This window comes from Mus pahari, chromosome 12 (assembly GCF_900095145.1).
Source record: "Mus pahari chromosome 12, PAHARI_EIJ_v1.1, whole genome shotgun sequence".
Taxonomy (NCBI): domain Eukaryota; kingdom Metazoa; phylum Chordata; class Mammalia; order Rodentia; family Muridae; genus Mus; species Mus pahari.
The window spans coordinates 14,115,105-14,141,479 of record NC_034601.1 but is presented as its reverse complement, the minus strand read 5'-3'; the positions used below and the strand labels follow the sequence as shown (position 1 = coordinate 14,141,479).

General features: G+C 50.8%; 1 protein-coding gene across 6 annotated transcripts in view; it reads right to left on the bottom strand.

The window, feature by feature from the left end:
- Arvcf (ARVCF delta catenin family member) overlaps positions 1–26,375 on the bottom strand; it is a 58,810-nt gene that overhangs the window by 11,464 nt on the left and 20,971 nt on the right. For 3 of the 6 annotated variants that reach the window (XM_021209470.1, XM_021209472.1, XM_029544791.1), the window contains exon 3: positions 6,979–7,209. In XM_021209470.1, the coding sequence (XP_021065129.1) occupies positions 6,979–7,191 (213 nt within the window). In that variant the 5' untranslated portion in view covers positions 7,192–7,209. Of the gene's footprint in view, positions 1–2,942; positions 3,038–3,601; positions 3,747–6,978; positions 7,210–26,375 lie in introns of those variants that run through there. The other 3 variants (XM_021209474.1, XM_021209475.1, XM_029544792.1) reach the window with 2 other exon arrangements.

Sequence of the window (26,375 nt, the reverse complement as noted above, 5' to 3'; positions counted from 1 at the left end):
TGCAGAGTGGCACATGGGTCTGAGAGCCTTATCCTGTCAACATCTCAGGGTTGGCATCTGGCCTGAATAGGGCTTGGAACTCAAGCTATAGTGGGCGGGTTAGAGGGACACATTCCTTTGTAACCATGGTTAGATCAGCAGTAGGCTGTACCTCCCCACCCAAGGCCCAGGGAGGCCTAAGTAGTTCATACGACACCTCCCCAGCTACAGAGCCACAGTGCCCTTCCCTGGCCTGGGCACTGTGCTACACAGGGAGCCAGGCTGTCCTCATGACAGGCCTACCTGCAGAGATCACAGGGACAGTAAGCCTTCCCAGGATAGCTCCTGTACTGGGGGGAGCAGCTGGCCCCTGACAGAGCAAGTGTATGAATTCAAGTATGTCACTAGCACAGCATCTAGTACATCTCCTGGGCTCTAGTAACACGGGACAGTGGAGGCACGGAGCACACCTCACCTCTCCCTCTCTCAAGGCCTTTGGAGACAGAAGAGGTGACTTTCTACGTGAAAGGACTGAGGCCAGGATGGAGAAGAGGCTTACCAGAACCACACAGGTCCTAGCAGAGAGATTTCAGGAATGCGTCTAACAAGGAAACAGTGAGCTTTGCCGCACCTCTCCCGGACGGGCTTTGGCAGTCCCTTTCCTAGCCTACGAACGAGATGGAATGTCTGGGACCTGTCCAGGGAGAGGAGACCCTGTTTCCTGGGAAAGGGAAATAGATGAGGCCCAATATAGGGACAACTGGAAAGATGCCAGACTGGGTGACCTGGGCACTTTCCCAAGGACTCTGTGGTGAGGCCTGCACTGCTGCTCCATCTCTATTTGGTGCTTGAGTGTCGGTGCTGGCCTCTCCGAAGCTCAACAGGGTATTTTTGGGGTGGGGTGGGGTGGGGGATGGGGTGGGGGTAGGGGGTGGAGAGGGGAACTAGGAGCAGCATTCCTAGCTAGGAAGAAGGGGGAGGAGCAAGTCAGGGAACAAGTTGCTTAGGACAGACTGCCAGGGGACAGGGCCCCTTTGTAGATTTGCATGCATCTACATACATTAAACATTCAAAGAACCCCCGCCCTACTCCCTACTAAGGTGGTAAAGCAAAGAAGGATCTAGGGCATTGTGAATCACAGACCCTGGGCTGTGCTGAACATGTGACACACAGCAATTGCAGTAGTCCATAGAACCAGGATCTCAGCAAAGGTTGGCCACCTACGGTAGTCACCCACTAATGTATGGGCTGAGAGATCCTGCGTTTCTGAGTCTCTGCTAGCAGATGACCTCAGGAAGCTAAAAGCAGTCAATGACCTCACCCAGGCAGACAGGAGTGTAAGTCAGTCATGTTCCTGGGAAAGTCAGGCCAGCTACACATGCCTGAGCATACACACAGAGAGGGATCTAGACTCATAAAGACTCTAACCCCTCAAACAGGGAGGGGCACATGCACATACAGGAGTTCCCAATCAGGAACATAGGCACAAGTGCATTGATTTATTTATGAGATCTGACAGTATCCCAAGTGCATTATGTCCCCTGTCCTCAAACATACCCTATCTCCCATCCACCTGTCTGGACTTTTATTGGCACTGGCTCTTACGCGTGCTTCCGACACACAGGGAAGTAGCCACTGACACCCAGCCACCTATCCACTGTTGGGTTCTCAGTGCTTGTATAGATGGGAAGACTGAGGCCTTTGATAGTAAGAAGCACAAGGCCATCCTGGAACCCAGCTTCTGGAATTTCTTTGTGGTGGGTCTGTAAAATGGTGGACTAACTAAACCAGCAATCGATATTCAACGGAGGGCTGTTAGAGTGTCTCCGCGTTTCACAGCCCACCGACCAGCCTATCTAGTCCCCATACTTGTAGTCCGGCCTGATAGCTGACTCTGGGCTATTCCACTCTGTACCAGACATGGGCACCTTTGACTACATTGTCACCGCCCTGTGCAACACTGTGTGTCAACTATGTACTGTCACCCCTCCTTGGCTCCAGCCTCCTCCTTTCTCTATAAGAAGTCATTTTCTTAACCTCTGAGACATCTCTCCAGTCCCAAGAAGTCATTTTCATCCTCCACACTTTGGAGCTACTAGGCCTATACAGGAGAGGGGTTGCTGTGCAGTCCTGGGGTTTGCTAGGACCCACCCAGCTACCCTGCTCCCTAAAGGGTCCCCACAAGCATAGTGCTGAACACAAGACTGTAGGGACTCAGCTTCCTCATGCTGAGAGGAAAGGCTCCAGAAACCCATCCCACCTATAGGTCCAATGCCAGGACCATGGGGAGAAAACCAAGATATGTCAGGATACAAGAGCTCATGCACTTTATGGACAAGCATCTATAGTATATATCATGCAGAACAGACCACAGGTCTTCGTGCCCCACCCTATGCAGTTCCTGCTGGCAAACATCAACCACAAAGTGAAGTCAGATGCACACCTGGAGCCCACGCCTCTGGGGACAGGTCCCCAGAGGGCACAAGGTGGCTACTAGCAGATGGATGGAGTTCTGAACTCCAGCATGGCCCTCCTAGGCAGAGCGTAGGACAAGTCAGGCTGTCATCTCCTACCAGGCAGGCCCTTGGTCACCACAAAATACCACCTCCTTTATGCCCAGTCTGCACAACCCTTCCATAGCCCACAGGAGCAGTAAGCCTGCCAGGGTGTGGCCCCAGACAGTGGCTAAAAGGCCAAGCCAAGAGTCATTTGGTGGGCTTGGGAGGGGACCAAGTGTCACCACTCCCAGCTTCCCTTAAGCCTGGACCCCAGTCACAACACTGACCACAAATCCACGACTTACTGACTGGGCAGTCAGTGGCCAGAAGCTATGGACCACATTAGGTGTGTGGCAAACCTCCCTCCTACCACCAGGTGTCTTTTAGGCAGCCCCTGCTCCACATAGCTTCGATTTCACTGCTTATCAAACCCCACTCCCTCTGAACATAGTACATGTAGCACACCTGCTCCTCACCAGTACTGGAACGCATACAGCCGGGAAGCCGGGCAGACCCCTCTCGCCACCACACGTGGGCAGTACCGGGCTCTGCTCCTCCCTTGCCCTCCCCTCACGTGCAATGCCGCGGCAGAAAGGGTTTCCATTAAATCTCGAGAAGCTGCTCCACTGGTCCCTAGAGTGTTGTCGGAAGCGAGCGGAAGGGGAATGGAGGGGAGCCGAGAGAGCCCCCAGGGAGCAAGAGGCCTAGGCCAGTTTTTCCTACATCAGGGAGGGCCTCGCTCTGTTTGGGGAGGGGCCACTAAGAAGGCCCTGTGCCCCGCCTTTTCTCCCTCCCCCGCCACCTGTCCCACAGGCGGAGGGGTGTACCCTTCCCGGGTCACCCTCGATTCGAGTGCGGGGTCGCCCGGCTTGCTCCCCAACGCGGGGCTCCAGCCTCTAAGGTACCGAGGCGCATGGTGTTCGCACACGCCCCCTCCGCGCAGGGCAGCTGGCTCACTCGCGCCACCGCCACCGCTCCTGCCCTGGGGGTCAGTGCAGCCCGCTCCAGAGCAGACAATAGCTGCGGAGGGCTGGCTGCTCGCCGAAACAAAAGCGGGTCTTCTCGGGTAGGCCAGGGCCTCAGGACACCGCCCCCGACCCCCGCGGGACCGAGTTCTTTCCAACCTGTCTGAGTTCGGCCGGCATCGGACCGAGGCTGGGAAGCTGCAAGCCGGCGGGGGCGGCAGCTGGACCGCACTCCGCGGGCGCTTCGGCCGCTCCGGCTTCTACTGACTCCCTCCAGTGCAGGCGGACCTGGCAGCGGCCAAGACCAGCAGCCAATCGGGAGGGGCGCGCCCAGGCGGGGCGGGCGAGGCTCCGCCCCCCACAGGCCGGGGCGGGACTCTGCAGCTAGGCCTGACAGGCTGCCAGCCCCAGGTCTAGTCTCCTAGTATCACGCCCTAGGGTTGGCAACCCCATCCCCAACCCACACACACCAAGAGACTTGGGCAATCGTTCCTACTCAAGTCTCAATCTATCCCCAGTGAATGTGTATATGCCTATCCACCTCTACAGTTGTGTAAACTGAGGTCCCACAAAGTAGACCTGATCCGAGCTACTTCTCCTGTGAGTCATTTTGCTCTAAGGCATAGTTCTGGTATGATCAAGCTACAAGGTCCTCACTCCACATGGGTCTCCAAGGAAAGGTCATTGCAGAGCTTAGTAGGGGTTTTTACTGCTATGTCTTGGGTTCCCTATCAAGACACAAGTCAGTATAGACTCACCTTTTGGAAGCCCTTACAGTGTATCAAACCATGGGACAAAAGCCAGGTCTGGATTGCCTTGGGCTAGAAAGTCTTTGGAATGGGGCTCTAGTCAGGAGCCCTGGAAACAGAACTGGCTTTATACCCTGTCCTCTATGCCTTGAGTCTACTAGGAAATGACAGGTGGGCTGTGGGGATCGGAGCCAGCACCCTAAGCATATCTTGCTCCACCCTAAGCCTTCCCGCAGCCACACCTGGAGAGTTTGACTGCTGGATGATGAAAGCAGGGACGGGGAGGGATGAGGCCCAGACTATGGCCACACTACGGAGCACACTAATGCCTCCTGCATATGAAAACAGGACTTGAGAGGGAACCGAGGCCAGCCCAGGGAAGCCCAGTGGGTACTCCAAGTACTCCGAGGAAGGGGCCCAGGCTTGGTTCTCTGCCTCATGTCTCCTACTTCCCACCCCGATCTGATAAGTCAAACCTGCCCTGAGGGCCCCGCCTTGCTTCCACGAAGTGCCAGCAGCAGAGGCTGCACAGCCAGCACGCCCAAGCACGCTCAGTGCCCACTGGCCTCAGTTTCCCTACTCAGACCAGAAGGCTCTGACTTCTGACCTCCTTCATCCTCCATTCGTAGCCCGCCTGGCCAGTTAACAGAGCACAGTTTAGAGGGAATTCGGATCAGATTCCCAACAGTTAGTGCCCCAGCCGCTTGGCTGAGCGGGAGGCGGGTCTGGTAACCTGACTGACCGGGTCATCCAAGGTGAGTGTCTTCATCTTGTTAGAAGATGAAGGGCAGGCAGCCAGGACTGTAGGACAGTCCAGTGAACAAGTCTGCTGTAACCTTTGACCCTAGCTCCCAAGCTGCAGGACAGTTACCTGCCTTGCAACCACCCTAAGCTCTCAACTACCTATGATGACCCTGTGCCTCAGAGGTAGGTTCCAGGACAGCTCTTGTTGAGATTAATATACAAAGATTCAACACAGAGGCAATGGCCTGGCTGTCCTGAGCCTCCTCATGTCCCCATTAGTCTATCAGATCTGGCTAGAACCTAGAAAACCAAGAGTAGGATACGATAGTGGGTAAGGAGAAGACACAGCCTGAGGTCAACAGCTCCAGACTATGGGAACATCTTCCTGCCAGGACACTGACCCTGAGAGCGCCCTGTCTTCCAGTACTACTTGTCAATGAGATGGAGAACAGAGCCTGTTCTATCCTTGGAGGACTGTACTGAGTGTCTCGGTGCCTGAGGAACAGCCTTAGGGGCAGTGACCACCACTGACCCCATGTGGCCCAGCTGAGCCGTTCTATTCCCTTTAGAAGGCTAGGGAAGGTTAGCCATACAGAACGCACACGCAGGGCCTCCGTGCTAGACACACACTATTAGAGCTACAACCCTCAAGGCTTACAGGAAAGACCTAGGGTCTGGATTTTGACTCAGCAAGCGCCTCACGGGTGTGGCCCATTCTTCCAGCCCTACTACTCCCCTCAGTCCTAATTCAGCGTCCTGCCTTTCAGAAAACATTCTGTACCACACAGTTGAAAAAAGGGCTCTTCAGCCAGGTGTCATGGGGCATGCCGTTAGTCCCAGCAGGCAGGAAGCACATCCAGACAGATTTCTTGCGAGTTTGAGGCCAGCCAGGGCTACACAGTAAGACCTTGCCTCAAGGGGAGAAAAAGGGGGGGGGGGAGTGTAGAAGAGAAGGTGGGTAGGAGAAAGAAAGGAGGAAAACATGACTCCCTACTGGGCTTGGGTCTTCTGGAAATGTGGAGAGACGGTTTAGGTGAGTAGATATGAATAGATGTAGGAACCCTAATCTGTAAGCCATCAGACAAGGACAGCTGGGGGCTGTCGAAACCTGTCCCCCTGAGCCTCGCACAGGCAGCTTGTCTGTGAGTCTCACCTGCCTGGCTCCTCCCTCCCTCTCTGGCTGAAACAGGCCAGGGTTCCTCCAGTCTCTACCACGTACATAGTAGGCACAGCTCCCTAGGATGCAGCTCCAGGAGGATCAGAAAAGGGCTGAGGTTGCAGATGCTAGCATGAAAGGGCTGCTGTCAAGTCTAAGAATGCGGGAGCTGAGCATCCCCAGTCATTCCCTGAGAAGCTCGGGGGACAAGAGCAGGGCAAGCATCTGTTCTGGGTGGTAAGGAGTGGCTTCCTCTTCCTGCGGGTAACTGGGTGAACTTCAGACGTAACCCTGATAATCACAGTAGACCCCAACCTCTGGATTTCCTCGTTCTGGGATCTCCCTGTGTCGTAAAGGTGTAGGGAAGGGCTAAGACACTCCCACTTGTGCATCCTCCGGTCCTGGTTACAGAACAGAGCTTCCTGCGTGGGACCTGCATGCAGTCTGAGGGCAATGGTGACACTGATGGTAGGTCACAGAGATGTAGGCAGATGGTGGGATTCTGTGTAGCCCTGGCTGTCCTGGAACTCACTCTGTAGACCAGGCTCGAACTCAGAAACCCGCCTGCCTCTGCCTCCCGAGTGCTGGGATTAAAGGTGGACTAAACTCTTAAAGAACTGCCCCAAACAGATCCAATCCAGCTACCTGGACCCTGAGGGCTCACACAATGGAGGCAGCGAGATTCTAAGGGTCAGGCATGTCCTGTTCTTTTCTTCATACTGTGCCTGGCATAGACAAATGGGGCTTCAGGCCCCGTTGGGATCTACTTTCCTTTCCTTCCCCCCCAGGCCCCAGCAGACCTACAAGCCGCTTCACGCTAGCTGCGATCCACCAAGACCTCAACTGTTTGCCTAATTGGCTGTTTTTACCCTGCCTCAGACTATTACCTGCAGAACCAGCTGCTGCCAGGCCATTGGCAGGGGCTGCCCACTGCCCACCATACCGCCACTGCTCATGCCAGGCTGCTGGGCACGCTCCAGCTGCAGGGCAACATGGCGCCGTTCTTGTTCTAGTGCCCGCGTCAGCCGCTCGAAACGGGCCTCCTGTTCCTTCACCGAGGCCAGAATGCTGGCGGCCGAATGCACGTTGCAGTCCTCCATGACCAGGGTGCCAGCAGCCTGCAGGCAAAAACAGAACAAGCTCAGGGTAGGGTGGAGCACCAACCTGGTGAGGCCATCCTGGGCCCCCTGCCACCCCACTCACAGATCATAGGACTCTCTCCCAGGCCAGAGCATCCAGCTCTCCGGAGGGAAGCTGCATTGATTAAATTCTAAATTAAAAGCCATTAATCTAAGCTGGCCGGAAGCAGGCAACTCCCTCCCTGTGAAGCTGGGCCTCCGACCCAGGCTCTTTGCTTTCTGCCAAGCGCAGCTGAGCCATAGACCAGGGGTTTCTCAGAGCCTGGGTGTGTGTGTGTGTGTGTGTGTGTGTGTGTGTGTGTGTGTGTGTGTGTGATCTGATAAATACTCTCTATCTTCCCGGCTCCTGGTTGCCCCTGATTCTGCCAGCTGATTCCAGTCTCATGGGTCCACCTCAATCCTGTCGGACAGAGACCCACAGAGGGTGAGGGTCTAGCAGCAGCCACAAAGCCAGTACGGCTAAGCCAAAGCAGCCAGCAGGCAAAGCATGAGAGGCTGGACACCAAGGCTGGTGGGTGAGGACCACTACCTTGGAGCTCCTAGAAAGCCTGGCTGTGGACTAGGAGTTCAGCCTCCACTGGTCCACTATGACTCCAGGAGTCACAGCCACTCCATCCAGAGCAGGGGTTGTTACTGCTTCTCAAGGCTGAATAAAACCTGGCTGAGGTTCTGGGAGAGCTACATTAGGCTCCCCTTGCTTATAAATGGCTTGTGCACGACAGGCCTGATCTAGAGGGAGTCCCCAAGCATCTGAGGTCCAGCCTTTAGGGAGGCACAGGCTTGCCCACACACTTGCAGAATGCTATTCCTTGAGCTCCAGGGCCCCAGGGGATTATAGGGAAGGGGTTTGGTGTTTGCGGTGATAAGCCAGCATTTTTCCTTGCCGCTCATTCTCTGGCTGACCAGTGTGTTTGTTTTTCATGAACAACAAAAAATAAACAGTCCAAGTATGCAAAGCAAAGCTCAGATGCAGGCTCTTGGCGGCGGAGGTGGGGGGTGGGGGTGGGGTGTACAAACACACGCCATACTCAGTATGTGGCCTGAAACCCAGTGCTGCTTGGGACCTGCTCCCAGCTGGTTCCACACAAGTCCAGGGAAGCAGACTGCAGGACCACTCATCCCTGCACCAATGTGGTGTCTGAGCTGAGAGAAGGAAGGCCCTTGCATGGGAATATCACGCATGTCCTGGGTGATGCCCACAGAAGACCACTCCTGCAGCGGCACACTGGTGACACATGTAACCCAGAGGTGAGAAGCACAGTCCCCTCAGCTAGGGGACAGCTAGGGGACATGAGGCCCAGTGGGCATAAGGAGTGAGTGTTGGCCCCCACAGCTGCTCACTTCCTCTGCACCTGTCACATGCATAAAGCTGCCAATGTGACCTTGCAGAACACTGGTGTGGGCAGAAGAACTGTCCTTCGTTAACCGTAGCCTGTAAGAATTACCCAAACTTCTGTTGGGGAGACGTGCTGGCCACCTCTAGGGAAAGAGATAGGAAGAGAGGTACAAATTGGGCTCTCTGGACACCATGGCAACACAGAAGCAAAAGGCACAGTCCCAGAAGGGGCACTCAGCCCCCCTCCCCACATACACACACACACACACACACACACACACACACACATACACACAGCCTAGGTGTTGACAGGATGCTTGATAAGGGTACAGGCTGAGCCTAGACGAGGGTCCCACCCTGAAGGGGAAGCTTACCCTAGGGAGGGCTGAGGTGGGTCATGGAGTCTGATTATCTTGCTGGAAGCATCAGCACACCAACCCTGAGCTTTAGAACCAGCAGGCAGGGTGACCTGACAGACAGCTATCCATCTTGTAGGCAAGTTAGCTTCCTTCCCTCTGTGTAAAGATGGAGACTCCTGCCTTACCTCTGATTTCACCCCTGTGCCCTCCAACCCCTGTTAAGGTTAAAACTCTGTTGTTATGTATTGTAATGCTGAATACTGGCCCCCAAGGTCTGGCTGCCCCCAGGGACAAGGAGATCCTCAAGTACACCAAGTGATGCTATGTGACCTTGTTCCTCAGAAGAGAAGTAGGCGGAGTTTCGGTTCCCAGGCCTGGGGTCTGAGGCAGGAGGAGAGAGAGAGAGAGACCGAGACCCCATGGGGTAAGGGATCCTGAGAATGAGCCGCAAGGGCTGGCCATATGGAGTAAGAACAGCACAGGAGGAACAGGGCAAGTTATACCTCGGGGTTATTTACAGGGAAGTAGACAAAACAGCCATAGAGGGTAGATATCTGCCCAGCACTATTGCTGATTAAGGCTTATTATAAATATAAAAGTTTTGTGTCTTTTATCCTGGTACTAAATGATCTAAGGCTGGGTAGAACCCCCCCCCCCATTGAGATTAACTATTTACCACAACAAACCCCCATCTGGCAAGCCTAGGCTGCCTGGAGATAGCTTCCCAGACCCAAGCCACCTCAAACATGCCACAGCTCAGGGAGCCAAAAAGATCGGCTCTGAAGGATATCCACTGGCTCTGGCTGGGGCTGGCTGGGGGCCCGGAACTCTGAGGCTACGATGAGAAAGTAGCCAAACCGCACATTGGCCTCTCCATTGCCCAATTCAGCTAACTCAGAGCTAAATGACTGCTGAGTTTCCCAGGGAACATCCTGAACACTAGCTAGATTGTGGGGAGGTCGAGTCCTGGCAACTCCCATAGGAGAGCAAAGAGATGTGTGCTGAGCCCCTGCCATCTTCCCAAACTATGTGTACCTGTCTGCTCTTAGATGGGGTACTGACTCCAAAGTGTGGGTACCCAACTAGGCTGATCAGTGAAGGCCCACACATGAGAGATGGGTGACCCAGGACCAGAACACCAAGAAACAGTGGGGTTTTTTGTTTGTTTGTTTTTGGATTTTTGAGAGTCTCACTTTATACCTCGAGTTAGCCTGGAACTCACTCACTACACAGACCAGGCTGACCCCAAACTCCCAGGGTTCTGCCTTCTTTCTGACTGCTGAGATTAAGGGTGTGTGCCACCATGCCCACCTCAGGGCAGCCTTTTTTAGACAGTAACTCAACTTGCTATTTTTATATTAAAACAATAATTGTAAAGCTGAAGAGTAGTCTCACACACACACACTTGGGAGGCAGAGGGCAGACAGATCTTTGTGAGTTTGAGGCCAGCATGGTCTACAGAGTGAGTTCTAGGACAGCCAGAACTACACAGTGAGACCCTGTCTTGCAAAAACTCAAACCAAAACCAAACAACCCATACCAGTAAATATTTGTTGTCATGGAAAGCTAAAACAAACAAACAACAAACAAACACCCCAAAACCATGATTTTTTTTTTCAAAGATTGACAATAGAGACTTCAAAGATGCTTATCCCAGGTAGAGCTTGGGGCACAGAGCCTAGAGACCTAGGGTAGGGGTGGCCACCAACTATGCTGCGGCTGGATCCCTGGGACTACCTCAGGAGCATCCAGGCAAGTGCGATGTTGTGGGCCTGTCCACTGGCTGCTATCTACCTGGGAAGACCTAGCACCACTGCTCCGTACAACGTCCCATCCAGGCCCCAGCCACCAGCTGCACATTCTTGTTAAATGTGCAATGAAACAGGATAACAAAGGCTCCCCTCCGTGTGTGAATGAATACCAGAAATGCCAGAGAAACCCCCGGAACCTAGAAGAGGGAGCCGGAAGTCAGGACTGAGATTAAACTTGAAAAACTCAACTGCAAAAGAACAGTGGTTGCCAGGCTTGACGGCACACACATGCGTTCTCAGTGCTGAAGAGGCAGAGGCAGGAGGATTGTCACAAATTTGAGGCGAGCCAGCCTAGTTTCTTTCCATAGTTCAAGGACAGTCAGCACTGCACAGTGAAACCCTGTCTCAAGACAACAGGAAAATGGCTCATCCAGTAAGTACTTGCTGCACATGATCTAAAAGCTGGTCCCAAGAATCCACGTGAAAACTAGACACGGTGGCACACTGTCTGTAATCCCAGCATGCTCTACATGGAGATGGGAGACAGCCAGGATAATCTGTAGAAGCTCCAAGACTAGCTAGCCTGGTGTATGCAGCAGTAACTGCAAGAGAGTCCATGTCTCCAACAAGATGCAAGGCAAGAACTGATGCCCACAGTTGTCCTCTGATCCCCACATGTGAACCGTGGCATATGCCCACTTACATTTGTACACAAGCACACAAACTTGCACATGCGCACACATACATGGGTGGGTGGCAGGATTTAAAAACAACAACAACAACAACAAAAAAAAATGAGAGTAGCCACAGCCACAACAGTGAGTGACTGAGGCGGGGTTAGAGGCCTCATTCCTGTGCTCTCAGACCCGACGTGGAGGCCCAGGGCACAGACCCTGCAGAAGGTCTCTGCTAATCTAGGCAACAGGGCACAAATGGAGACTAGACAAAGTATAAATCACAGACAAGAAGACAGAGGCAATAGGAGGGACGGGTGGGTGGTGGAGAGATGGACAGGTGAGTGTACAGACTGATGCAGTAACAGATGGGTGGGTGCTACGTGAACGAGTAAGAGTGGCGAGTAGGAATGACTGTGGATGGGCCGACTGGGAGATGCACGGTGGATGAGTGAGAGCGTAGGTTACTGAGATATGAGAGAAGGATAGGACAGGAGGAGGCTGGATGGAAGGGGTATGGTGTGAGTGGGTGACAGAACGGGTATGTGCCAAGAGAATGAAGACGGCTATGTGGGCACACAAGGTCAACTGGAGATGGACGGTCTGAAAGGCAGGCAAATGGTTGAATGGGAGACAGGCAGATCGAAGGATGGGGGGAGGGGAGGGGCAGAGAGCTGAGGGAAGAAGGATGAATGAAAATGGAGAGCTGGGTGTGGCACAATCCCAGTACTCTGGAGGCAGAGGCAGCAGACTGGTTAGCTATCTTGGACTGAGTAGAAAGTTCAAGGCCAGCCAGGTCTACAGAGGGAGACAGTATCTTAAAAAGGCAGGGATGAGGGAGAACAGGAAGATGGGAGTATAAATGATGGGTATAAGAATACAGGTCTCTGGACCACAGAAAGAGGATGCCTGGTGGCTGTGTACTCTGCAGCAAAGAGAGCCCTCACTGGCTCTATAGGGAGAGCGACAGGCACTATCAGAGGGGACTGGGATGGAGGCTGACTATCCCTGAGACGTAAAGCAGCATTTTCTGCCTTCTTGCTGACCCAGACATTCCTCCTCTGGAGGAGCACAGCCAAAGGCCTGGCCCGGAAAAGCAAATGACAGGGCCAGGGTCAATTAGGGTCGAGGAATTAGAGGAATTTCTTAAGGGTCAGTGGGGGGTGAGAGGGGGCCTGGCTCCAGGCCACCTATCAGAGGCCAGGAGGACACTGGGAACAGTTTTACCCCTTACTGATCCATACTCCACACTCGGCCCATCTCAAGCGGGAAAAGAACCTGGCACCAGGAAGCCACCTGACAGGAGCTGCATGCACGCCCAGAAGTGCCAGGCCCATCCTCTGCGCCTGGGAGGGCATCCTGGGAGGGCACCCTGGGAGCAGCTCTGGTCTCATGCCCTCAGCTCTGCCACACAGGAAACATGAGTCCTATGTATGGATGGCCAAGCCTTGGGAGAACTCCGTCTTTATCCTGTCGCCCTCATTGAGGTCATGGTACCCAGAACCTTGGGAATGGCTTCTAGCCAAGCTCAAAAGGACAGGCACTGTGCCCAGACTGGGGACAGATCTGAGGAGGCCGGGAGCACCGTCTCTGACAGGAGGGGCGGGGTCAAGGGTGCTGGGTTAGGAAATAGCTATTCTCGGCCTCTCTGCAGAAGCACAAAGATGCACCAGCAGGATTTAGTGAGAATGAAACATCTCTGTACACTGAAAACAAACAAATAAGAACAACAAATAAGAATCCTACAGAGTGTGGTCATTCTTAAAAAGTCACACACCGAACAACTCGTGCAGTAAGCATTTCAGGTAACGCAGCAGCAGGACCTTCACGTCTGCACAGTGCCTTTGGCACAACAGAGGCTGGTCAGAGTGCAGGCCACCAGCACACCCGGCGCCTCTCTACTTTGTGCCTCGATCATTTCCAAAAGACTGTGGAAGGAAGCCGCATGGAGTGGCATATTCCTACAATCCTACCTACCCAAGAAACTGAGGTAGGAGAATCATTTAAGCCTTGGACAGTGGCTCTCAACCCTCCTCATGCTGCAACCCTTTAATACAATTCCTGATGTTGTGGTGACCCCCAACCAGAAAGTTATTTTCATTGCTACTTCATAACTGTAATTTGACTATTGTTATGAATCATAATGTAAATATCTGATATGTAGGATATTGGATATGTGACCCCTATGGAAGGGTCACTCAACCCTCAAGGAGGTCAGGTTGATAACAGGGCGGGGAGGGGGGTGTCCCTGCTAGGAGGTCAAGGCCAGGCTGGGCAACACAGTGAGATCCCGAATATGAATACGAGGTGGTAGGGACAAAGTTACAGAACTTCAGAAGGCAACTGTCCCGCTCAACGGTAAAGTGATATTCTTAATTCATGGAGGCACTCATACTTCTTGTTTTTTCAAGGCAGGCTTTCTCTGCGTGTAGCTCTGGTTATCTTGGAACTCTACCTGTAGATCAGGCTGGCCTAGAATTCACAGACATTGACCTGCCTTTGCCTCCTGAGTGCTCGGATTAAAGATGTGTGCCACCATGTCTTAAGGTGCTCTTATATAAAAAGAACAAAAACTAACCAGCTGCAAGTGGGTAAAATGATGTACACGGGTGACATGTCTGAAGACCTCAAGCGAGAGGCATAGGAATGACTTTGTAAAGGTGTAGGCACAGGAAAACTACAAGGACCCACATCCTGGGGGGGGTGGGGGGTGGGGGTCACAGCTGCTGCTGGAGTTCCTCAACTCCAGTTTTGCACATACGAGAAGCAGAGCTATTATGGGTATAAACAACGCTGAGAAGGGGAGAGGCAGTCATCTTTCCAATCAAGCCCTGAAGACTCCAAGTCTGCTTAGGAGAGGGGAGGGGGAGGGGGAGGGGGAGGGGAGGGGAGGGGTGTGTCGGCTGCCCAGGGAAGCAGCTGGTTTTCAGGCAGCCTGGAATCAGATACAGCCTGGAAATTAGATTTCCCACAAAAGAGGCAGACCATTCTGGCAAAGGCTCCGGGTGGGGTGGGGGTGGGGAGACACATTCTTCAGGGACTTCCGTCTCCTAGGGTATGCCCATGGTGTCCCAACAGCACAGCCTCAGAGAACGGATCTCACATGTGAGGGGGACCCTCAGTGGGTTCTTGCCTCACAATAGTGGGGCGCCTTAGGCCAAGGGCTGTCCAGGGTCGAGGAAAACTGGTCAGCCCCAGAGCAAAGGCCTTTGAGAGACCTAGGGAGATGAAGGGTTATGGTAGCAGCGACCCGAGAGGCTGGGGCTCTCAAGGACAGGATGCTGCTGTGGCCAAGGAGCCAGATGACTCAAGGTGACCCTTGGGGGCTGAAGGGCATGTGGGCAGGTCAGGATTCCAGGAACTGTGTCCTCTTTTGTAGGAGGCCTGGGCCGCAGGAAGCTACCGCTAGAGCCTGGACTCAAGACTTCTCTGGGGGCAGACACCTGTTCTCCACTTGGTTCCCTTCAAGCCTCTATGTCCCATGAGACTCATCTCTCCATAGGACTTAGACATAGAAGACAGGTGTCTCCCATTTGGGGCAGTCCCTGATACCCCGTCCATGTCTGACCCAGACATCAGCTACAGACAACGGCGCCACCTTTGCAGGCTCCAAAAGTGTTTCTTAAGGAAGCAAGGTGCTGTCCCCCAGGACTTCAAGTAGCTGGTTGGTGTCAACCTTGAGGGCTAAAGGCCACGAGCAGGTAGCTCCCCCAGTATGTGTCCTCTCACAGGTGTCTAATGCACCCGGACCAAAAATGGAGCCATTCCCTGTTTGGTTGGAGATGTTGCTGAACTACTAAGGGCGCTCCATGGGATGCAGAAGTCCCTCCAGGATATTCTCCGTATGTACTCAAAGATGCTCAGTGTACTCTACCCAATTACAGAGCCTACATAGGTCACCTCACGGCATGGGGTCAGGCAGTGGCTTGGCATCTTACAGAGACAGGAAGCAAGGTACTGAGGTCCCAGACACAAAGCCAAGCTTGCCCCCTGCATTTTGGGGTAGGTATGATGATGATCAAAGTACCTTTAAGAGGTGACTGAGGTTCTCAGAGTTTGGGAGGACCACTTTTAATCCCTAGCAATACTTATGGCCCCATAGGGGCCCTGTCAAGGACAGTGTCCTGCAAGATACAGGCCTCAGCTGGGCAGGTGCAACAGTCACTGTGTTGGCTGTCAGCCCTGCAGACTGTGCTGTTGGCCTGCAATGTCCTCCCCCGCCTCAGATGGTGGGACCCCTTCTGCCAGGCCCCTCTATTACCATGGCAACACTCTGGCTTCTCTAGAGGGACAGAGCCTCTTTGTGGTGACACAAAGCCCCTTTGAGGTGCGCCCCCCTGCTGTAGTCAGAGAGCCTCTGAGGGACAAAGGTGGCCCCCAGTTCAGCCTCCCAGGATACAAAGCTAAGGAGATGAGGTGGGAAAGCCTAGTGGTTAGGCACTGAGATCTGCCGACCCACAGAACCCCTGGCCAGGAGGAATTGGTTAAGGGTGGTCAGAGAGACCCCAGCACAAGCAGTAGCTGTTCTCAGAGCTTAAGAGTCTTAGTCTTTCCTATATACTTGAAACAAAGGAGAAACTTAGCTAGGTGGTGGGAAAGGCTTTTCAAACAAGAGACTCTCATGGGACAGGAAACACCTGAATTGGCCATCAGGACAGTATTGGGCTGAAGTCCCAACGGAAACAGGGATGCTAGAAGTCCTCAGCAGACAGGCAGGTGGGGGCCATGCTGCTTCTTGGATGGAGAAGAGCTTCTCCATTTCCGCTGTGGGGCCTACTGATGGCCATCTTGGTTTTGCTCCAGCTCCCTTTAGTTTCTATAACATCAGTTCCCCCTGCCATAAAGAATCTCAACTTCCCTGCTTGCTCTAGAAAAAAATGTGGCCAGGAATAGCTCTGCTATGCTCACAAGTCAACATCACTGTGGACTGGCTCATTCTAATGTTAGGGCTACAGAACCTAGAGGACAGAACCGGTCCCACACATGGTGACAGGCAGCCTGTGCAGACCTCCCCTGGTATAGTCGCTGTTCATTTACTCCAATGTCACAGTCTAGGAGGCCAAGAGAGGATCGGGGCACCCTACAGCAGAACTCAGCCCAAGATGGCTCAAACAACAGAGACCCTCCCCTCCCAGAGGGTCATGAGGGTCATGCCCACCCTGATTGCTGCTGAGCAGGCACTTGGCAGTGCCCTGGCATGCTGGGCGCTCTGCCCAGAGGCCCTCACCAAGTGACCTCAGTCTGACCCACAATAGCTTTGCTAACTAAGCCCCTAGTGGGGCAATGAGTTCTAGTGGAAGTTCTAGTGAGGTAACGTGGGCTTGAGGTGGTGGTGGGAGAATCAATCCTTTTGTGGGTACAAGCCCTAGGAAGACCAGCCAAGAGACCATTCCTAACTCTGCAGGGCCTGTGAATCAGCAAGCACCACAAGTGGCTCCGACATAGGCCCATGTTCCCCTCCCCAGCCCGCTTCCCCGTCGGCATTCAAGTTATCTGCTGACACTGTGGACATGAGGATGCTAAGCAGGGGCCTGCAAATCCCCTTGGTCGGCTCGCAGAGGCTCACACAGAACGTGCAGGGGCTCCTCCACCAGGGACAACGGAGGCTCTGCAGAACTGTCCCAGCCTCTGAGAGGCAGCAGCTGAGGAAAATGTAGTGATGCTCCCCACTCAGTTCCTCATCAATAAACACCTACTCAGGCCTCGGGCAGGGCAACTGTCCTCCCGCCATGCCCTGGCCTGGCCCATCCCGTGTGTAGTGCATAAGCCATGGTCTAACTAGGGTGCTGTAGAGAAACATGTGGCGAGTGCAGGAGGCAACCCATAGCTGGTGTGTCCGGATGGCACGGCTATGGTAGGTCTGTGCCCACCTGGCTCTGGATGGATGGAAGGTCAGAGGAGGTAAGAGGATGCAGACACCCTGCCTAGCTCAAAGGACCCAGACCTGCCTTCCTAGGGACAGATGGGGCTGACTCTGTTGGGATAGGGGGATGCTCAAGGGCCCCCAAATCCAAGAGGTTCTAAGTGAGACAGTCACACTGGCAACAGGAACCGGCGGCCTTAGCCCATGGAGCCATGACTCAGGAGTTCCCAGCACCACCCCACAGGGTCCTCTTTGACAAGAAACTGGCAGTACTCTCTCACTGTCAGCCACCATGGCTACAGGAAGGGCAAACAGGCCACAGCACTCAGAGCTGAGCCCTGGGAGATGCAGGTCACCACTCCTTGGTAACAGTGGCCTGTCTGCATCCAGGTGACTCAGGAGAGATACTGTCCCTGGCACGACCCTCCCGATAAACAATTCAGGGACGCAAGCGGCGCTAACATCTTGTAAGGGAATACTGGTTCACTCTGGCCAACAGGATGCAATCTCAGTTCCACAGTCCTCAGAGCCTCTGGGATTTGGAAATCCTTTTCTGGAGGGTGTGGAGATCTGAGACAAGATCATCCTCCTGTGTGTCCCATCTCTACTCTTTCCAAAAGGACCCCTGAATCGTCAGCACTTCCTGCTCCTGAGGCTGTCATCATTTGAGACAGGACCCCTCAAGATGTAGCCATGGGGGCTGGCGAGATGGCTCAGTGGGTAAGAACACTGACTGTTCCTCCAAAGGTCCTGAGTTCAAATCCCAGCAACCACATGGTAGCTTACAACCACCCTTAATGAGATCTGATGCTCTCTTCTGGTGTCTGAAGACAGCTACAGTGTATGTATAATAATAAATAAATCTTTAAAAAAAAAAAAAAAGATGAAGCCACGGTTGACCCTGAACTCCTGTATGGCCTGACAGTGCTGGAATTACAGACGTGCAAAGCCTGCAGTCCTGATGCCTGAACCCAAGGACTGTGTGTGCAGGGACTTTGCCACTGAACTACACCCCTAGCCAGGTCTGGGGATTCTCTGCTGTGAGAGGCCTGGGAAAGCTGCTCCCAGCTGAGTCACATGACTGCATTTATCTGCACAGAGGGGAAGAACTATAGCTATGACTTCCCCTCCCCCAACCCCTGCCAAAGGTTAAAGATGATGTTCAATGAATTGGGAACAGGCCACAAAGAAAAGGAAACATCATAAATGTCTTTTACAAAACCACAGTAAAGGCAGTTGATTGCAGAGGAGAACAGATAGCAGTGGCAGAAACTCATGCCTGGTGGGGTAGAAAGCAAACTCAAGCTGCAAACAGGCAGAAAATGACAAGATGACCAAAGGGTCAGAAGCCAGCAAAATGGCAGAGAGAAACTCCCAGAGCAGAACAGAAGTTTCAACCATAGAGACAAGACTAGAAACTGCTGGAGGCAAGCCTCATGGGGGCTTGTCAGGATTATGGTCAGAAGCTGGGTTGGGTGAGCTTTCTGTCCAGAAAGGGGCTGTCTGCACCTGTTTCTACTCTTAGTAACAGCGCCACACCCGAGGAGGTTAGAGAGGAAAAGAGGTTGATTTTGGTTTATGATTTTAGTCTAAGGTCATGAGGCTGTATTCAAGTGTGGCCCTGCTGGCAGGGTTGCAAGGTGATCCAGGGTGTCACATGCTGGAGAAACAGAGCACAGGAGACCTAGGCCACTGGCCTGTACAACAGATCCACTCTTGGATAACCATTAACACATTAAAAAAAAAAAAAAAAAAAAAGGTTAATCTATTCAGGAGGGCAGAGCCCTAATCACTTCCTAAAGCCTCCTTCCGGACCATTCTTATTATCTTATAAAGTGAAATTAAATTTCAGCCAGAGGTCTGGAGGAAACAAGCCACATTCAAACTACAGCAGAAGCCACTGCAAGCGTGGACATGTCTCGTGGCATTTTACAAGTCTCATCAAGGTCACGTCTTCTGGTCTCCTAGGTGTGCTATGTCTCCTGCATGGTACAGGAAACAGTCGACCTGGCCCCGACCTGCTGGGCTTGGTGAGTGTGGACACTGCTCATCCACAAATGTTAACTGCCTGCCTTTTTCCTCTTGGATGCTTGTGGAAAGGAAGAGCTAACAGCTTTTTAAAAGCACAATGCTATTCCTTTCTCACTTAAGAAATGCTTTTGTTTTCACTTGTTTAAGAGTTAGGGGCTTACTATTTTGCACAAGCTGGTCTTAAACGACTGGTATCAAGTGATTCTCCTGTCTTGGGTACCTGAGTAACTGGTTCGGGCCAGGGGCCTGGCGGTCTTCAGAAACATTAAGCCAGCTCTGAGATCCCTCAGGAAGCAGCAGGGGATGCTTTATTTCCAGCCTCATGACTGCTTCAGTCCCTGTTACATTGTTCCTCAGAGTAAAGAGAAATCACCCAGAGCCCTGCACTCTAAAGAAGCAGTTAGCCGAGCAGTGGTGGCACACGCCTTTAATCCCAGCACTTGGGAGGCAGAGGCAGGCAGATTTCTGAGTTCGAGGCCAGCCTGGTCTACAGAGTGAGTTCCAGGATAGCCAGGGCTATACAGAGAAACCCTGTCTCCAAAAACAAAACAAAACAAAAAGACTGAGTAGTTAAAAAATAATGACAATAATTCAGTAGGTCATTGTGAGTTAATAAAAAGCCATCAACTTAAGACTAATATTAAAAATATAAAACACAGCTGTGTGGGGGTACAGCCTTTAATCCCAGCACTTGGGAGGCAGAGGCCTACAGGACAGCCACAGATACTCAAAAAAACCCTGTCTGGAACCCCTCCCAAACATACATACATACATGCGTGCATGTGTGTGGTTTTTCGAGACAGGGTTTCTCTGTACAGCTCTGGCTATCCTGGAACTCTCTCTGTAGACCAGGCTGGCCTTGAACTCAGAAATCCACCTGCCTCTGCATCCCAAGTGCTGAGATTAAAGTTGTGCACACCACACCCAGCTACTACTGTATATTTCTAACACATCAATTTATTCTGAAAATCGACAATTGAGAGAACTTAAAATACACATTTATCCTGCTTTAACAGTAAAAAAAAAAAAATCACCTATATTCAAGGAAACTATGTTTTTGTCTTTTTTTTTTAAAGACTTACTTATTTATTATATGTAAGTACACTGTAGTTGTCTCCAGACACTCCAGAAGAGGGCATCAGATCTTATTATGGATGGTTGTAAGCCACCATGTGGTTGCTGGGATTTGAACTCCAGACCTTCGGAAGAACAGTCGGGTGCTCTTACCCACTGAGACATCTCACCAGCCCTTGTCTTTTATTTTAAACCCTGTTTTATTATAAACATGTATAAGCAGTGTCAAGGACATTTTCATGCATGTGCATTGTATGTTCTGGTCATAGTTACCCTACTACTCTCTCATCTTTTTCCAACTTCCTGACTCCCATTCCCAGTTAGTCCCCTTCCACTTCTTTCTTGTTTCATAAATCCTGAGGCCGGCCCCCTCTGTGAGGGGAAGATGGCAGGGCTAATCTTGTGCAGATCTCATGGATAACAACAGCTGATCAGGCTTCAGGAACCAATGGCCTTGTCCTGCCAGGACTGAGTGTTCCTCACCATTCCTGCCTCTCGTCCAGTTATTACATTCCCCCCACCCGAATCTTCTCCTATGGTGTTCTCGAAGTCCTGAAGGAATGGTGTAAATGTCCCACTTATGGCTGATCACTTGTGAGTCTTGGCAGTTATCACTGTCTACTGCAAAAATAAGTTTCTTTGACCAAAGCTGACAGTGGCATTAATCTATGGGCATAATACAGAGACTTAGAAGGAATCTGATGGGCAAATTATGTACACTTACCAAAACAACAGCTGTAGCGTGCACGCTAGGGTCTATGGACTACCAAGCCATGGACTTTTGCCCATGTCTACAGTGCCAGGCATGAAGAGACCTCAACTCCAATGAGAAAGTGGCAGGCTACCTTCATAATAGATGCCTCTACTGCACCAGGGGCACGCCCTGTCTGGCAATCAGTATGACTGCATGCAGGGTCCATGGCTCTATTAGTCAGAATTCTCTAAACAAACAGAACTGATAGAATTAAAATAATATATGGCGTTTATTACAAGCTGTGGTCAAAGTCGTTCAACAACACTATGTTTTAGAAGGCCAAGAATCCAGTAATTGTTCAGTCCACAAGACTGGATGTGTTAGATGTCTCAATTGAGTGTTGGAGTCCTGGAGGGTTTCTTGAGAGATGCTGGTATCTTACCAGCCTCAGAATCTTGAAGAATTATGTTCTAATACCAGCAAAGTAATGCTTCAGCAACAGGGTAAAAATCTTGCCAGCAAGAGTGAAGGCAAGCAGGCAAAAAGCAAAACCTTCTATGGTGGTTTGAACATGCTTGGCCTAGGGAGGGACTCTACTGGGAAGTCTGGCCTTGAAGGGGGTGTCACTGTGGAGGCAGGGCTTCGAGGTAATATTTATGTTCAAGTTCTGCCTAGGGTGGAACACAGCAGTCTCCTGCTGCTGCCTTTGAATCAAGAAGTAGAACTATCACCCCGGCAGTGGTGGTGCACCCCTTTAATCCCAGCACTTGGGAGGCAGAGGCAGGTGGACTTCTGAGTTCAAGGCTGGACTACAGAGTGAGTTCCAGGATAGCCAGAGTTGTACAGAGAAACCCTGTCTCGAAAAACAAGAGAGAGAGAGAGAGAGAGAGAGAGAGAGAGAGAGAGAGAGAGAGAGCGCAGCATCACTGAAAGCACAAAGAAGTTGTGTTCCAGAGATAATCGAGATTGTACCTTGTGCTGCAGCTGGATTTGGTAATATGTAAGAGTCACCCAGATGGTTCTGGTTTTGAAGGCATGAAGAGGTCATGGAGAACAGCTGAGGCTCAGCATTTTGAGAGACCACCGGTGAAGGTGCAGCCTCAGTTGCAGTTGATGGTCCAGGACTGAAGGGGTCATCAAAGAAGTTGAGGTTGGCACCAGGAAGTGAGCCTATGAGAGACTACTGATGAAGCCTAGTTGCAATGGAAGACCCCAGTGTATTGGAGATGCCAGTACCATAGGATGGTCACCAAGAACAGCAGTGGCAGTGGAGTGGAGTCAACCTGAGCCTAGGTTGCTACAGAGAGCAGAGCTGGAGAAGTGAGTAACCCCAGCCCTTTGGAGGAACCCAGAAGATCATGTGTGAATCCCAGACATTGGAACAATAAGCTATAACTTTGAAGTTGCCTTAGAGACTCCAAGATGTTAGAGATGCCAGAGCAGTGGGATACCTGCTGAAGAAAGCTGTTAACGGGGGTGGGGGGGTGGGGGGGTGGGAGGTGGGGGGGTGGAATCAGCCCAGGAAAAAGTAGTCTGTTGCAGTCAACAAAAATGAAAGAAGTTGGAGATCTGAAGAGCACTTTGACATCAGATATGGAGATGCAGAGTTTGGAATTTAGAGATGAGGTCAACTTAATGACCAAGATGAGCCATCACAACAGCTAAGACTGTTGATGACAAAAATCCCCAAAATAGCCTGCACAGAGGCTTCTGGCTCTATGAGGGCTGGCCACTATGGAGTTAGCTTTTGTCTAAGTTCCAATCCCCCATCTCCACTTCTCTGTGTCCTGTAGTCAGAGTGGGTGATGTTTTCAGCAATGGTGTCTAAGGTCTAGTTGTGGCAACTGCCTCAGGGGCTTCCTTGGCCAACAATTTATAAGGAGGTAGCTCAGTTCTGCCTCTGAGATTTACATTTGACAGCCTATGGCTTCTGACAGCAACTTTCCTCACCCACAAAGGTACCTCCACTCACACATTTTCTTTTTCCATTAGCTTATCGAGAACCACATTCCCTCATGGCTGTTCCATACATTTTTAGTTTTGGCTGCCCCTCCCTCCTGTGCCTGAGTCCCTCCTCCATTTTCTTTCTTTTTTTTTTTTTTTTTTTTTTTTTGAGACAGGGTTTCTCTGTATAGCTCTGGTTGTCCTGGAACTCACTATGTAGACCAGGCTGGCCTCGAACTCAGAAATCCTCCTGCCTCTGCCTCCCGAGTGCTGGGATTAAAGGCATGCGCCACCACGCCCCGCTCCTCCTCCATTTTCGTATCACCCCTGACTGCCTTTATTCCTGTGTCATGGGCCCACTTCTAGTTTCCTGAATTCTACAAACACTCCAGCTTATGTGACATACTGTATTTATTGATTTGCATATGCTGAACTGTTCCTACATTTCCAAAATTCAGAGTACCTTGATTGTAAATTTTCATGCTATAGTCATTTTTGAGTCTAGAAGACCTCATTTAATATAGTATTTTCAGTTCTATCCATTTTTCCTGCAAATTTCAGTTTCTTTTCCTCATCTGAGTAAAATTCCTTGTGTGTACCTACTACATTTTTATTATCCATTCTGATTCTATTTCCTTGATGTTATGAAGAGAGCAGCAATAAACACGGATGAGCAAATACCTTTGTGGTGGACAGTCTTGGGTAAGTGTCCAGCAATAAGTAGAGCTGATATATACAGGAAAGTCTGCACTGGTTCACCCTCACACTGACTGTGCAAGGGATGTGTTCCCTTGCCACACATCCTCGTACTTCTCATTGTTTTCTTGATGATACCAAATAGTTGAAATCAGCATTTCCCTAATATTGAAAAATATTGTCCATTTATGCTCTTTCTTTCTTTCTTTTTTTCTTTTTCTTTCTTGGTTTTTTTTGAGACAGGGTTTCTCTGTGTAGCCCTGGCTGTCCTGGAACTCACTCTGTAGACCAGGCTGGCCTCGAACTCAGAAATCCACCTTCCTCTGCCTCCCAATTGCTGGGATAAAAGGCGTGCGCCACCACGCCTGGCTCCATTTATGTTCTTTTGAGACCTCTGTTCAAGCTATTTTTAATGGATATTGTTCAGAATAGTTTTTATTTGATACTTTATTAGTCAGGGTTCTCTAGAGAAAAAGAATTGATAGAAAAGTTATGTATGGGATTTATTAAGGTGGCTTACAAATTGTGGCCCACTATTATGAATGTTCCTATAGGAAAGTCCAAGAATCCAGTAGTTGTTCAGTCCATGAGGCTGGAAATCGTTACTGGTCTTCAGTATATTCTAGAATCCCAAAGAATCAGGCTCTCATGTTAGTGAAGGAGTGGACTTGCCAGAGACTTGAGAGAGGGCAAGCAGGCAGAGAGCAAGACTTCCCTTTTTCCATGTCCTTTATACAAGCTGCCAGCTGGTGTGGCCCAGATAAAAAGTGGATCTTCCCACCTCAAATGATTTCATTGAGAAAAATCTCTCAGGGGTGTACTCAGCCACTTGGGTTTCAGTTAGTTCCAGATGTAGCCAAGTTGACCACTAAGAAGAGTTATCACGGTTTTGTTTGATTTTTGGGAATTCTTTTTAGATTATGGGTTGTAACTGTCACCTATAGAGCTGTCCCTTCAATGGATCATTGTATCATTTGCTGTACAGAAAGTCACTTTAACTTCAGAGTCAGCATGTGTTGACTGTTGGCCATACATGGGGAGAGCTCAGCAAGGCCCGCCCACGTCCAAACCAGCCTCTGGCCACACCCACCTATGGCCACGCCCTCAGTGCGTCCATGCTTCCCTGGGTTTCAGATCTTAAGTTAAGATCTCTGCTCACAGAAGCAGGCTCAGGTGCTCACCCAAAGTGCAGCTACTCTTCCAGAGGATCTTGGTTTGAGTCCTGGCACCCACGGTGGCTCACAACTCCAGTCCTAGGGAATCCAATATCCTCTTCTGGCCTCCACAAGCACCAGGCACAGACATGGTGCACAGATATACACATACATGGTATATGCCGTATGGAGTGCAGAGAGAGAGACAGACAGACAGACAGACAGACAGACAGTTCTAATTCCATCCTTCTACGACTGGACAGTTTTCCTAGCTGCCATTTGTTGAAAAGAATACTGTTTCTTCAATGTGGATTTTTTGGGTTTTTTTTGGTTAAGAAATCATGTGACTGGATCCTCTATTATGCTTCACCAGTTTTCATGTCTGTTTCTGCGCTGGTACTCCAGCAAAATTCTTTTTGTTCAGGATTGCTTTTTCTATCCAGGAGTTTTTGTGCTTTTATACGAATTTTTATTCATATAAATTTTTCATATATGAATTTTATTATAAGACTGCTCTGTCTGTGAGATGGCATGGAGGAGTTTAATGAGAGCGCTGAAGTTGCAGCTTACTTTTGACAGGACAGCCATTTTCACAGTGTTAATTCTCCCAAACTATGACCATGAAAAGTCTCCACATTTTTCCCCACTCACTCATGTGTGTGTGAAAACGACATGCAGGAATCAGTTCTGTCCTCCCATGTGGATCCTGGGGGTGAACTCAGGTCACTGGGTTTGGCAGCAAGTGTCTTTACCTGCTGAGCCATCTCATCAGCCCTCTCTCCATCTTCTGATGTCTTCCTCTGCACTTTCTTCCAGGTTTCAAAGCTTTTGTTGTGTACGTCTTTCAATTCTTGGGTAGGTTTCTTGTAAAGGTTTTTGGTTTTTTGAGACTATTTTAAATGGGACTGTTTCTTGATTTCCCCTCTTCCGTGTGATCCCCCCTAGTATAATCACGCTACTGCCTTTTTATATTAATTTCGTATCCTGCCTCTTTGCTCAGTGTTTGACACTCTAAGGGTTTTCTAGTGGAGCTACTATGTATCTTACATGAAGAATCTTCATTGTTTATTTGAGGCAGAGTCTCTCCAAGTAGCTTTGGCTGCCTTGAAACTCACTATGTATAAGGGGCTGGTCCCAAACTCAGAGATCTGACTGCCTCTGCTTCCCAAGTGCAATTGAAGCTGGGATCACCCCACCAGGCCCAGCTCTTTTGTTTTCTTTTGTTTTGAGACAGGGTTTCTCTGTGTAGCCCTGGCTGGCCTGGAACTCACTCTGTAGACTAGGCTGGCCTTGAACTCAGAGATTTGCTTGCCTCTGTCTCCAGAGTGCTGGGATTAAAAGAATGTGGCACCACCACTCAGCAAGTCTAAGAATTTTAGATTTCCTTCTTGATTTCTTCAGTGATCCACTCATTGTTCAGTTCTGTGTTATTCAATCTCCATGAGTTTGTGACTTTTCTGTATTTTCTCTTGTTTATTTCTATCTTTATTTTTCTTTAGTCAGATAGCAATTTTTTTAAAGATTTATTTCTTTATTATATGTAAGTACACTGTAGCTGTCTTCAGACAC